General features: G+C 38.1%; 1 protein-coding gene across 1 annotated transcript in view; it reads right to left on the bottom strand.

Annotated features, from left to right (window-relative positions):
* ZDHHC17 (zinc finger DHHC-type palmitoyltransferase 17) overlaps positions 1–12,459 on the bottom strand; it is a 57,755-nt gene that overhangs the window by 4,854 nt on the left and 40,442 nt on the right. The window contains exons 11-14 of the mRNA XM_064166537.1: positions 7,706–7,830; positions 4,781–4,843; positions 3,599–3,692; positions 37–120 (exon numbers count right to left, since the gene is read on the bottom strand). Of these exons, the coding sequence (XP_064022607.1) occupies positions 37–120; positions 3,599–3,692; positions 4,781–4,843; positions 7,706–7,830 (366 nt within the window). The remainder of the gene's footprint in view (positions 1–36; positions 121–3,598; positions 3,693–4,780; positions 4,844–7,705; positions 7,831–12,459) is intronic.

The following is a 12,459-nucleotide window of genomic DNA, read 5'->3' as shown; positions in this document are numbered from 1 at the left end:
AAAAAATAAGGCAGCCAAACCCACTTGTTTACTTACAAGAGATACATCCATAAATCATCCAGCAGATCATGAAAAGCAGGAAGAACAGGTATCCCATGAAATAGCGGTGGTTCCCTGCTCCTGAAGTTGCACAACAACAGATACCATGTTACTACACTTTTGGAAGGAGACCACGACACCAGAAAATTTAATTACTTGCTTGGAAGTACTGCTTCTTGTTTACAGACACACTACTCTCCAGTATTAATCCACCACAGCTTCAAGACAATGACATTAGCTGGTTTATTTTAACTTCTCAACAAAGCTATGTCGGTCTGTCACATTACAGCTGCAATTCACACCAATCCATTCCGTTTGTAAGCTCTCTGATAAGCTAGTAAGACTCGTGACAGGCAGCAGAGCAATGTCGGTGGCAGGTGTTGCACAGCCCTGAACAGCCAGAAATACAGATAAATATACAACTTCCCTGATAATAAGCTAACTCACAAAATAGGTTTAAACCTGCTTAATGAAGTCAACTAAAATTAAAATCTTTAACAGAACTTGCAAAACAAATACAGGTACCTGAGCACCTGGCTGAAATTACAAACGGTAGAAAGTTCATTCTGCTTAAGCCAGAACTTAAATGCAAGAAGACTGAGTTACTAAAAGTCGGATCTATTTTAACACTACAGGAGCTCGAAGGATATCTCTTATGCCAGCACAGCCGAATTCTGAGGTACTCAGCCTTCCTTTTGTTTGTAAAATACTTCCACTGTCGAAACCTTCAACAGCTTTAGGCTGCAAATTAAACCCACCTAGACGACAATGGGCTACAGATTTGACTGTCATTATCCGCCAGCATAGCACTTACTACTTCATTATGTCATGTGGTTTGCCTGCTAAAACAAGAGCATTCTCTGAAGGCAGAAAACAATCAAGAGCTTTTAGCAAGTGAGCTGAAAGACCACATAAATGAGAGATGAGGAAAAATACAAACACAAGGCAAGCTAGACTAAACACAAGGCGTTTCCTTGAAATTCAAAGCAGCTCCTTCAGACAGCAAGTATGTGTTAACGCTGCCTTCAGTTATCTCAGCACAGATGAGAAACCCTGGGAAAGGTCCCAGGGTGTTGTTTTCATTGACACTCTAAATTTCTGAACTGCTAACTTGCATAAAAGACATGAAAAAAAACAGAAAATCAAACCGATAGAAGTTAAACTGTGACCCAGAGGTCTACTGGAGAGGCATCTGATAAGATGCTTCTTTTAGCATCTTCAGTGACACTAAATCAAATTCTGCTTAACAGGAAACTTGTCTGCACTTGGTGCAAACAGGCATGTAGTATTTAGCACTATCTACGAGAGGCACAATCTCGGATCACAGTTAGAATTAAGGGTTTTGGAGAAAGAGGAGAGAAACATCTCCATGTATCTTACATAAGAGTGGGCAAGCCACAGCACTGCTCTATACTGTTTCACCCTGGCTGGCTGAAACAGTTACTCTCATTTCTCTTCTATGGTTGTACTTATATTATACCTAAGCAACAGCACACAGTAAAGAGAACCAATCTTTTATTGATGGAGTCATACCGCATGACTTAGTTTGCTCACATCTTAATTATCCAAGGAGTCTAAAGTAAAGAAAAGAATCTTTATTGAGGGAAAAAAAATGATCACTGTTCTAACCCATGAAGTAACCTCTCGAATACACAAGATATGCCTTCTGTGTCACTGCTACAAGAACAGTTCGGTACATTCTCAGTGTAAGCCTTGTCACATAATGGTTTAACATCTGGTTCAAATTCCTTTCATGCCATTACTTGGAAAGTAAATTTCTGCAAGTCTGAAGTTTGTGTTTGATATGTAACTGCAAGTTTAATAAATTCTGTTAGTTTTCAAACAACCTATTGTAAACCCCATAATGCTATTTTGATACTTTGTTTAAAAAAAAATCACTTTTAGAGACTTGCTTATTGTAATATTAAGTCAAATTTTGCAGGTGTGATGAAAACCGTTGCCCCAATTGCCAATTTCTTTGTTTTTCAAACAGTCTGCACTTTTTGCCACCCTCCTCAGAATGGTAAAAATACTCTCAGTCTCTTTCTGTGCCAAGTTTTATCCCCAGAGGACTTATTTTAGAGTGCCTGTACACACTCTTAAAACATTTCTCAGTCCTATCTTTAGTAGAATTCTTATCCAACACTTTCCAAGGAAGACTACATAAAACACTTCCAAATTCCACCTTTCCAGAGAGGCATGACTCATGTTTCCCGTTTTAGCAAGAAAAGGGAAATACCCTGTTTGCCAAAAATGCTGCTTTAAGAATGGATTCTGTTTTGAAATCCTATGCTCCAAGCAGCAATCCAAGAGAGACAGAGAAGCCATATATGGTCATTTAGACCATCAGTTCCTCCATTTCAGAGGTGTTTCCAATGTGATTTCTAACACTTCCTTTCTCCAAACTTTCCTAACATTTATTTACTTTTACCTCCAGTTATCCCAATCTGTGTAAGACCACTAGAAGAGGATTCTGCTTTTCCACCAGTATTGCTTTTTAAAAAACATTTTCTCCACCTAATTTAATCCCATTACTCAGTCTCACTACACACAAACTAAGGCCTTCCTCCTTCATCTGTTGTTTCACAGTTTCCCAGTTACTGATTAGAAGATGGGATCGTTCTGTCCCATTGCACTGTCCCAAGCACTCCTCAGCACTCAGGTAGTGACACCAGAACAGAAGGGTGTGAGATCAGTCGATCTCACTGAGACTTCCCTGATGTTCTACCACAACTCAAATGCCAGCACTGACTATTTTAGTCTTGAGACCAAATTACTACTATCCATTCTTATAGATATATTTGGAAGGACTACAATGAAGCAGTTACTGGTTGCCAGCTGTCAATGACTCCAGGTCCTAATTCTTTCCCAAGATTTTAGTTACTTCTGCTTGCACCCTAAGAACAACAAACCAGTGAAGCAAGCTGCACTCATTTCCTAACTGTGAAGCCTTCAATGCTCTCTGCATAGCAAAGGCTTTCAAATCAGTTATCAAAAAGTATGACAGGGAACAATATAATTTAGAGACTTTATTCCTGTTCTGTATCTGTTCATTTCAGGCGCCCTGAAGTCATTCTGTGTCCAATTGCTATAATCATGACATTTTTAATACATATATTTTTGCATTAAATTACTAAAAATTATTAGTAAAGATTAAAATTTTTAAGTGATGGGTACTAGTCAGTTGTGGAATCTGCATGTGCCTTTACTATAGACATCACAAAGTAAGCTTTGCATCCTGTAATTACTAGCATTTACATTAATAAAAATACATACATAGGAAATTGAATTAGACACAGAATGATTTTGAGGATGGGTATACAGTAGAAACTAGAAGTAAGAGTTGTGCAGAGACGTGTGTAGGAAAAAACCCTCAAACCTCAAAATGTTTTGCCTTCTACCAAAATCCTCAAGAGCTTTCTCAGATGCTTGGTCAGAAGCCAAGTCCCTTTCACAGTGAAAGGAAGACAGACAAAACCCTACACAACACCCAGAGTGGATTTTGACTTTTCCCTTTTCTATCTGTAAAGACAACATTGTATTTTAGCAAATTACTCACCTACACAGTTCCCCACCCAGGGACAGTGGTGATCAAACTTCGCTATACATCGATTGCATACACCACAGTGTTTGGACCTCACTGGCTTTCGTATCTGCAATGGTTATTAACACTTGTTCAGAAAAGAACAAACCCTGCCATATTCTCCTGGCATCCCCAGCTACTGAGCCTTGTATAGGAACCAGTTTCATTTCAGCTTTTTAATAATGAAAATATCAAATTAGTTTGACTTCCATGGTTCTGTAACTATCATTCATAACTGAGCTCCAACAAACTCTTCCAGCTTGTTTCCTGAAAACAGGAGTATGACTCAGCAAGCAGGAATGAGTGGAACATAAAATGATATATTAATCCTGATATATTTTGTAAAAGATTGTTTTAAAAGAAACATAAAATGGCAACAAAAAAAAGAATTGCTATTGAAGTGTACAGAGATACATATGGATAGACACAGGGGCCACATTTCCACACAAATTTCCAGAGAGCATCATTCACATTGTGTAGGGCAGAGCATTAGAGCTTGCCACTGCCGACACCGACAATCTAATATTTACTAGTTACCTTTCTAAACCAGAAGCACATTACATTTACTATGGTTACTATTGTTCCTTAAGCAGTTATTTGCTTTTAAATTTTCTGTGGTAAAACTATTAACTATTCCAAGAAAAGGATTTTCTTTCCCCTCCTAATTGCTGCCAAACTAAGAAATAAATTTACTTTTTGGAAAAAAAAAAGTCTCACTAGAAGCAGCATCTAATATTATCGCAAGTTACAGAGGTGTGGAATGTGACTTGTTCTCTTCCTAGCACAGAGGGTGTTTAACCATCCTCCTTGGCAGATACACTGCATGGCTGGATTTCAATACCGGCAAGTTATTTCCACAATGAGCACCACTTCTCCCTTTTATTATGGCAGGCTTTTTGCATATAGATATATTATTTACTAAATTATTATTGATTCATATGTTTGTGCTCCTTATTGTATAGATACCTTATTATTTATTTACTGCTCAGTATTATTTATGGAATCTTACACTAAAGATTACAAGTAAATCCTGTCCTTGAAATTGCATTAAGGTAAAAAAGTGTTCAGAATAGGAACATCTAATTTTGGTCTAACATTAAGAAACAAACAAAACTTATCAGAAATCAGTGCTGCGACTGATTAAAACAAATACACTACCAAGCAGGTACTGCAGAATATACTGAGGTCCAGACTTCCCGTCTCTGCAAGTTCTACTATTGTCTGCAGAAGAAGGAGAAAAAAAGGAGAAATTAGACTCTAGTATATAAAGCAATGATGACAAGCACTGTAATTCCTGCTTCTCAGACCCATGGCCATAAACTCTATTAATATATTCTAGTACTTTCTACACACGAGTACCACTTCAATTAATCTGAAATTGATTTAAAAACTACTTTATTAAGTCGATATGCACATTTGAGCCCAAATTGTTTCTAGTTTACACTTATTCCTACTCTATCTACATTTAAGTACAGAAAAAGCAATTTTATATTAATATTGATACATCTCCACAGTGACTAGCAGTGCGATTAACCTGTTGTTAAATGTTCAAATTAATGCAGTCAAACCTCCTCTTAGAGATAATGCTCTACATAGGGGACAAGTGACACACAGAAGCAGTTAAACCATGCCTATACCCTCCTCACACCATAACTCCTTCAGTACTCACTTGGTTGTTGGAATAGACAGAACCTATTATTTCATGAAACAGTTTCTAGTAATTTATAAAATCAACAGCTGCAACCATGCCAGGTGAGACTGAAATGACATTTGCAACATATGGGAAATATCCTGGAAACATCTTTTACCACAATAGTCTTGCTCGAACCAAAAGGGATTCACTTAGCAAGTGCAGCATAATGGCAAATAGACATATCTATTGCCCCCTTTCAAACCATGTCAGTCATATGCATCAGGGAGGTTTCTATCTGCAGAAGCAAAAAAATAGACCTCATAGAAATATGAACCTTCCTCAATTTCAGCAAGATACTAAGGCGGATATCTTGAGTGAAGCCACAGAACTTTTTGTCCAAAATACTACACTCATAACTGCTTAGGAACCCTTCAGATCCCCTAACCAACCACTGCCATACAGAAGGCTTTCCACATCCCTCTTGCAGCTTGTTAGCTTTGGTATCAAGCAGCCCTTTCTCATTCCCTTCTGCACTGTAATATTTCCAAGGCAGGACATGCAATTAAGGGGCCTGCCTCACAAGCCTGTAAATACACCCCCCTCACTTTTGTAAATACACCAGATGAACAGAGAGCCAAAACCCCATAAAGGCACATCTACCATGATTTCAGCACTAGTGGCTTTAGATATCTTCATTCATGCTGGACAATTTCCTCTCTGTTCAGTGGCAGTAAACACTGTACTACAGCCCAATGAAAGGATGCACAAAGGAATTTCCATGGTGCGATGCTCAGCACTGGAGTTCAGTATTGTCCACAAGCAAGATCCCAAAGCTCAAGAGAACAGAACTAAAGAACAGATAAGCAACTCTAACGTAACTCTTCTTAGAGATCTGAGACTCAAGTTGAAGCCATGTTTTTATGTAAACACTGACTCTATTTTCTGCGCTTCTGAACTGTCTTTTATTTTGAAAACTTGGAATTCTTTATTGTGAATTGTTTTAAGAGTCACTTCTGTTATTTGGTAACACAGAAGAAAAGACATGACATATCAGCAGAATAAACATCTAAAATGGTGGCTTACTGCACATTTCCAAGCATACATGCCTTGGTCATCTGGATTTAAAAGTATTTAGGTTGTGTATTCCAAAAGCTAACTCAACAGGAAGCATTTGGAGACAAATTAATAAAACATAAGGAAGGAGTACACTGCACAAAGGTAAGACACACACCCCACAGTGGTTTATGCCCCTAGTAATACATCACTTTACAATTTGATTAGCTGCAATGTAAACCAACCAAGACATTCTTAGCCATATGCATCTGACTGAAGAAGCTGCATTTTACAATTTCTACCCAGATCAGCAAGGTTTTTGCAGCCACACTAAACTATTTAAGCAAGATCAAATGAACTCCATATTTCTGCAATTTGCTGAATCCAAACCGAAGTGCAGTTGCAGCCTCTTCTACTTAATTTAGTCCAGCTAAAGGGAATTTAGTCCAGGCCATAATTTCAGTGACAAATTTGCAAAGGGAATCTGGCAAAGTAAGCCTGCACACCCACTGCCTACCAACTCGGTACACAGAATGCAAAGATCACTTAAGCTGCTCTAGCTGAGGCTGCCCCTGCTTACTGCAGAGGGGGTTGGACAAGAGGAAGTCCCTTCCAACCCAGACCACTCCATGATTCTATGACTCTACTGCAACCACCTTTTAAAGGCTTTGATATGTTTATCCCTGTGTAAAGCCTAACTCTGAGAGTTTCATGGCAGTCCATATAGCTGTTTTCACAAATGAGCATGAAATAGAAGAACAGAACTCATTTTTGATGGGATGTGAGCTTCTAGGAAATTTGCCCAAAGCAAACAAAAATGTGTCTGTTGCTTACATGACTTTCCAATATACAGTGCTGAGTTTGGTTGCTGAGGATAATGTACTTTAACAGCAGCAAAATCAGAATAGTGCTATAGCCTTACAAACAGATCACTAGATCATCCATGTTTGCATTAACGCTGAAATAACATTAAAATAAATATTCCTACCTAGAGTGTCTGGGGCTTTGGTTATTTTCATCCTCATCACTCTAACATTTTTAGACACAAAGTTAAGGAAAACTAGAGGTGCTGTAAGGTCTGGAAACTAAGAACCACGTGCCCCATAACGGACCATTTGTTTCAGCAGGTCAGACCTCTGAGACTTCTCATTTTCATTTACACCCAGCTGCTTTTAAAGTACAAGCTGTGATTTTTTTACTCCAAGTGACTGAACTTTGGTCCAATCAGAATTTGAACACACATTCCAAATACAAAACCAGAAAGCTGTGTGGGAAAGTGTTCAATAACAGTCAACAAACGACTGTTATACAGTCATGTACTAAAATTTCATGCAGTGAACAGCAATCAACTCTGGCCAACTGGTGGCAGGCTGCTGGAAATCAAGCTTCACATTTACCTTTTTCTTTTGCTCTTCTGTGGCTTTGATGATTCCTGGATCAGACTTCCAGGATTTTCCAAAATTGTAGAAAAGTGCAATGCTGTTAGCAAGGAATGGAAGGTGTATAAAGAAGAAATTGAGATGTGTTTAAGGTCAAGGAATATAAAATTTAAACCCAAATTTGCTTCTGACAATACCCACTGATCATTCTGAAAAAAAATCTAAACAAATTTAGTTTTGATGAGTGTCCTTGAGCCACTGCCTTCTGATTTCAAACACCCACTGATAATTCTGAAAGAAAATCTAAACAAATTTAGTTTTGAAGAGTGTCCTTGAGCCACTGCCTTCTGATTTTACAAATCTGAGCTGTTCTAAGAACTAGCTTGGTACTCACTATTTTCTGTCGAGGAAAAGTGAATATTCACTTCTTAAAATGCTGCTCTCGATGAGGCCCTTCTTACCCTTCTAAAGAATGAGTAATGATAGTTCAATTTTTGCAGTTCTTTTCCCTTTAAATAAATGCCATGAAAAGTATCTTCTCGAAAGTATTTCCTGCTTTCACAGCAAACATTTCAGAGCTCTATTTAGAAGGCGGACATTCGATTGCCTACGGCCTCAGTAGCTTGAAATTCCTGTTCGATTACAGAAAGGACTCTTTCTAGCCATAGAAGGAGTTGTGCTGCAATGAGCACTGCTGCACAGCAATCACATCTCAACACCACTTATCTCCAGGAAGGGTACTGTCTGAAACCTGGTCCTGTTTTAAGTCGACACCCATATGCTACCTCAGTGATAGTTATTTTTAACATGCTAATACTGACAAAGCTTTAGTATTCTCTGCAAGCCTTTTTAAAAGCAGCTACCATACAAAGACAGACACCAGCCATCAGTTTTAAAGTGTGCTTCCTGTGGTGAAGTACTCACCATATAACCCACCCGGTCTTACAACACTTGACACTGTGCCACAAAATGAAAACATTTCCTAGCAATGCTAACACCTCAGACATGCCCTTTCCACAAAACGTGGGAAACTATTTGCTCTGATAAACCTAGAAACGACCTAACTGAGCTGACTGAAAACACCTGTCAGCTGTTAGCTGTAACTGCAAGGAGATGTCATGTTTCACAAAGATGTGCTGGCAGAAGCTTCTATCCAGGCAAAAAAGGACACTACTCGGGCTCAACTCACTGCACACCCAAATCACACTGTATCTCGAGTTACTTTGGTGAGTATTTCTCTCACTTTGGCAGTCATTAGGACTTTTAATGTAATTAAAGTTTATCACATTGCACTACAAAGCTCATGCATACAAGACTTCAAATCAGGCAAGAGATGGCAATCTGTGCTGAACTGGTACATTACAACACAATATCCACTTTTAACTAGATCAAACTTTGCAAAAGCTCCACCTCCATTTCTGTCTGAAAAAAAATCCCTTAGGTTGCAGAATTATTCACTGCCACATCCCCTACCTCAGAGATTTTCATTTGTATGTTTGTTTGGTTTGAGTTTAGCAAAATTAATTGGATGTGGAATGGTTCTGTACAGCCAGGCCTGGGGTTTCCAATTTTTGAGTCTTTGGTTCTTCTAGAAACATAGCTGCCAGCTGCTTTCCTTCTGCGTGCAGAACGTTTTGCTGTTTTCCTGAAGTTGATTTTGGAACATGAGGACTTTTTTAACTGCTTAACTGCACCAATTGGCTTGTTTCGGTTTTTAAAACTGCTACAGTGATAGCTTTGTAAAGGCCTGAAAATCATTACAAGTTCCCTTATGCACAGGTTTTCACATTACCTTTAACTGAAAAAGTGTGCAGTGCTTGTTTTCAGTCACCTAAACCCCCTCAGCACAGGAAGTATATCTGAAACAAAACACTTGATACAGCATTAGTCAATGATGCATTACTTGTATCATCTCATTATCTCAGCACTGCAAGTAGCATGCTATACCAAAAAAGTTCACTTAATGAACACTGCACACTCCCCTTTGCAGTAACTGGAAGTAGTAGAACAAAAAAACAACACCAAAACCCAATCGAGTTTTTTGTTAAAGACAACTCTGACATTTTGGAAAAACAGAGCAGTACAAGAACCTTCTAATATAAGAGGCACTATTTGTTCATCTGGAACTGAACGGACTCTGCGAACACCTGAGATGTGAACTCAGTACACGTGTCCTCAACTTTTACAGGACACAAGAGAATGTTTGGCCTATAAATGCAAACAAAAAAGAATGAAATGTGAAGTTCTTTCACATTAGTGTACTTTCAAATAGTCTTCCACCCTCTTAAAAATTAAATTAAAACATAACAATGTAGTATGTAGATTTTTGAGGGTATTTTCATCCTACTTTGCAAACAGCAGAAGCTAACAACTAACAGAGAAAGACCTATCCTCTGTTATGGGCAAAATACAGGTAAAAGGGAGTCAACAAAACAGTGGTTGGGAAGCACAGGACCACAGACTCATAATTTCTGCATTGCCAGCAAAACCAGGATTTCTTTTTAACAAATACATTAGGCTCAGGAGCTGCTAAGGAAAATACAATAGGATGGAAACATCCACAGCATTTCAGCAAACTAGGTTCATTAAACTGTTTGAACCTACTTTCAGGATTGGTCTTTCAGAAGGCACATCATAAAGCCTTAGACTTCGCAGACTTATTTTTCACACCATCATTCTGAAATTCAAGAAAATTCACTGCTAATATTTGATTTGGTCTTGACTGCCCTTTTCTATCTCATAAAGATTAAATCTAAAAGACCAGATGATCTTCCTGACACCTACCACATATCTACAAGAAAATCAAATTCTTACTATACACCTGAATATCCAATATCTGCAGCAATTAAAACCTTTACATTATTTATATTATAAAGTTCTAGTAAGTCAATTCTGATAGTTTAAGGTTAGAAACTTTTTTTCCCTGAGCAAAAGATGCTCAGAACTTGTCAGAACTACTAGGATGGGTTTTATCACTGAAACATTACAGAGTATATTCTGGCCTGCTGTCAGTAAGCATATAAAGCTGTAAAAACACGAGAGTTCTTTCTGCAACCACAATGCTGCGCCTCACGCTATAAAAACAGCAAGCATTCAGTTTCTTCTCTTTCCAATAAAGCTACAGGGCAATTTTCCAGAAGATGAATGAATTTGGAATCTTACTACAAAGACTTCCAAATTAAAAAAAAAAAAAATCACCAATTAAAGGAAGATGGCCTCAAGCACTACATCTCTCAAACTGCTTGTCAGAGAATTGCGTCAGCTCTAATGAAAGCAATTAGTAACTAAAGTTTTAAACTACTGCTTTTGCATACAAAAAGATTGCAGCAAAGGTTTTGAGGCACTTACCATAAATTATAGCAGTAGCAAAGAAATTTACTGATATTCCAAAGTCAGACTTCATTAAGATAACTAATTGTCTATAGTTTCTGTTTATAGTGGACAATGAACATCATTCTGCAACCAAAAAACACCTCAAACAAAAAAAGTTATGTTAATCAGAATGGCTATAAAGAACCTGAGCAAGTTGGTACAAATCTGAAGGAAATAGAAGTTTGGAACAAAACCCTCACAATTTGGTACTTAAGTACAGTGCTGTACGTCAAGACAGAGGCTGTCACCAAGGTGTGCTGGCTGTGCGCTCATTTAATACAGTCAAGGACTTCAGCTGCACAGATTTTTAGAGTTGGTTCAAGCCGATGTTGCTAAAGCAAACCTACAAGTATGAGGAGCTCAGATTGTGTAGTTACTATACCTGCCTCAGAAACTTATACCTTACTATTTGCCAGAAGTCAAGGAGTCAAGGTTTCTCAACAGAAAGAACAGAAAAGCAACTTCAATCCTGAGGCATGAGATATTTAGATTGTGGAATGGAGCAGAACTAAAACTGGAGAAGTTTACCTTGTTTTTCAGTAACTGCTTCTTTAAAACGTGTTCCATATTCATTTTGCACTCTCTTCTCATTCTGTAGTTACTAGTAAATTTAATTGAGTAAAAAACCTAGAAAATCAGGCTAGGCAGAGTGACTGGTAGTAGGACCAGCAACGCTAGATAACTCTGAGACACGCCCATGCCAATATTGATAAAAATATTTCAGTGCTTACTTAACAGCTCCTAGGTTTCAACGTTTAAGTTTTTGAAACATGAAGTAACAGTTGTCTCCAGTCACACAGGGCTGCTATTATTACCAGCAGAATCTTTGCAAACAACATGAGGCAAAGGCAGTGTGGAAACAGGGTCTCCCCTCTGAGGCTTGTTTAACTAAGGATGGAGAACACAGTGACAAAAGTGTTGCACTGCTGCTCTCCTGTTTCATGGTAATTCCTTTGAGGATGGAAAGAAATCCAGCTTCCAGAAGAGCCAAGCCAACATCCATTATAAAGTTTAAGTTTACAGCTTTATGTTCACATTGGCACATAAGAACATTAGCCCTCTATTTTTTTTCTTATTGTAACTACAACACCCAAGACGGTTGTTTTAAAATGTGAATGTATTTCCTTTAACTGGCATTCTTCAGTGAACCCTGAATCAATTCTCACCCCTGTGAGTAGGAAGAGTTCCTGTATAGGAAGACAGCTGAAAACACAAAGAGATGGGCATCTGCTGACCCTCTCTAATCTAGTTTGTTAATGCAAATATGAAAATATAGGAAAAGTGTATCTGAATTTTGTTTGTTTGAAATGGAATTTGCAAAATCTTTGGCAAGAACTACCTATAAAGCTAATTCCACTGGCACTGGTATATGCCATGAAACTATCTACTGCTTTTCATAC

The sequence above is a fragment of the Pogoniulus pusillus genome, chromosome 27 (genome assembly GCF_015220805.1).
Source record: "Pogoniulus pusillus isolate bPogPus1 chromosome 27, bPogPus1.pri, whole genome shotgun sequence".
NCBI lineage: Eukaryota > Metazoa > Chordata > Aves > Piciformes > Lybiidae > Pogoniulus > Pogoniulus pusillus.
The sequence above is the reverse complement of the archived record's forward strand: the minus strand, read 5'-3'. Positions and strand labels throughout refer to the sequence as shown.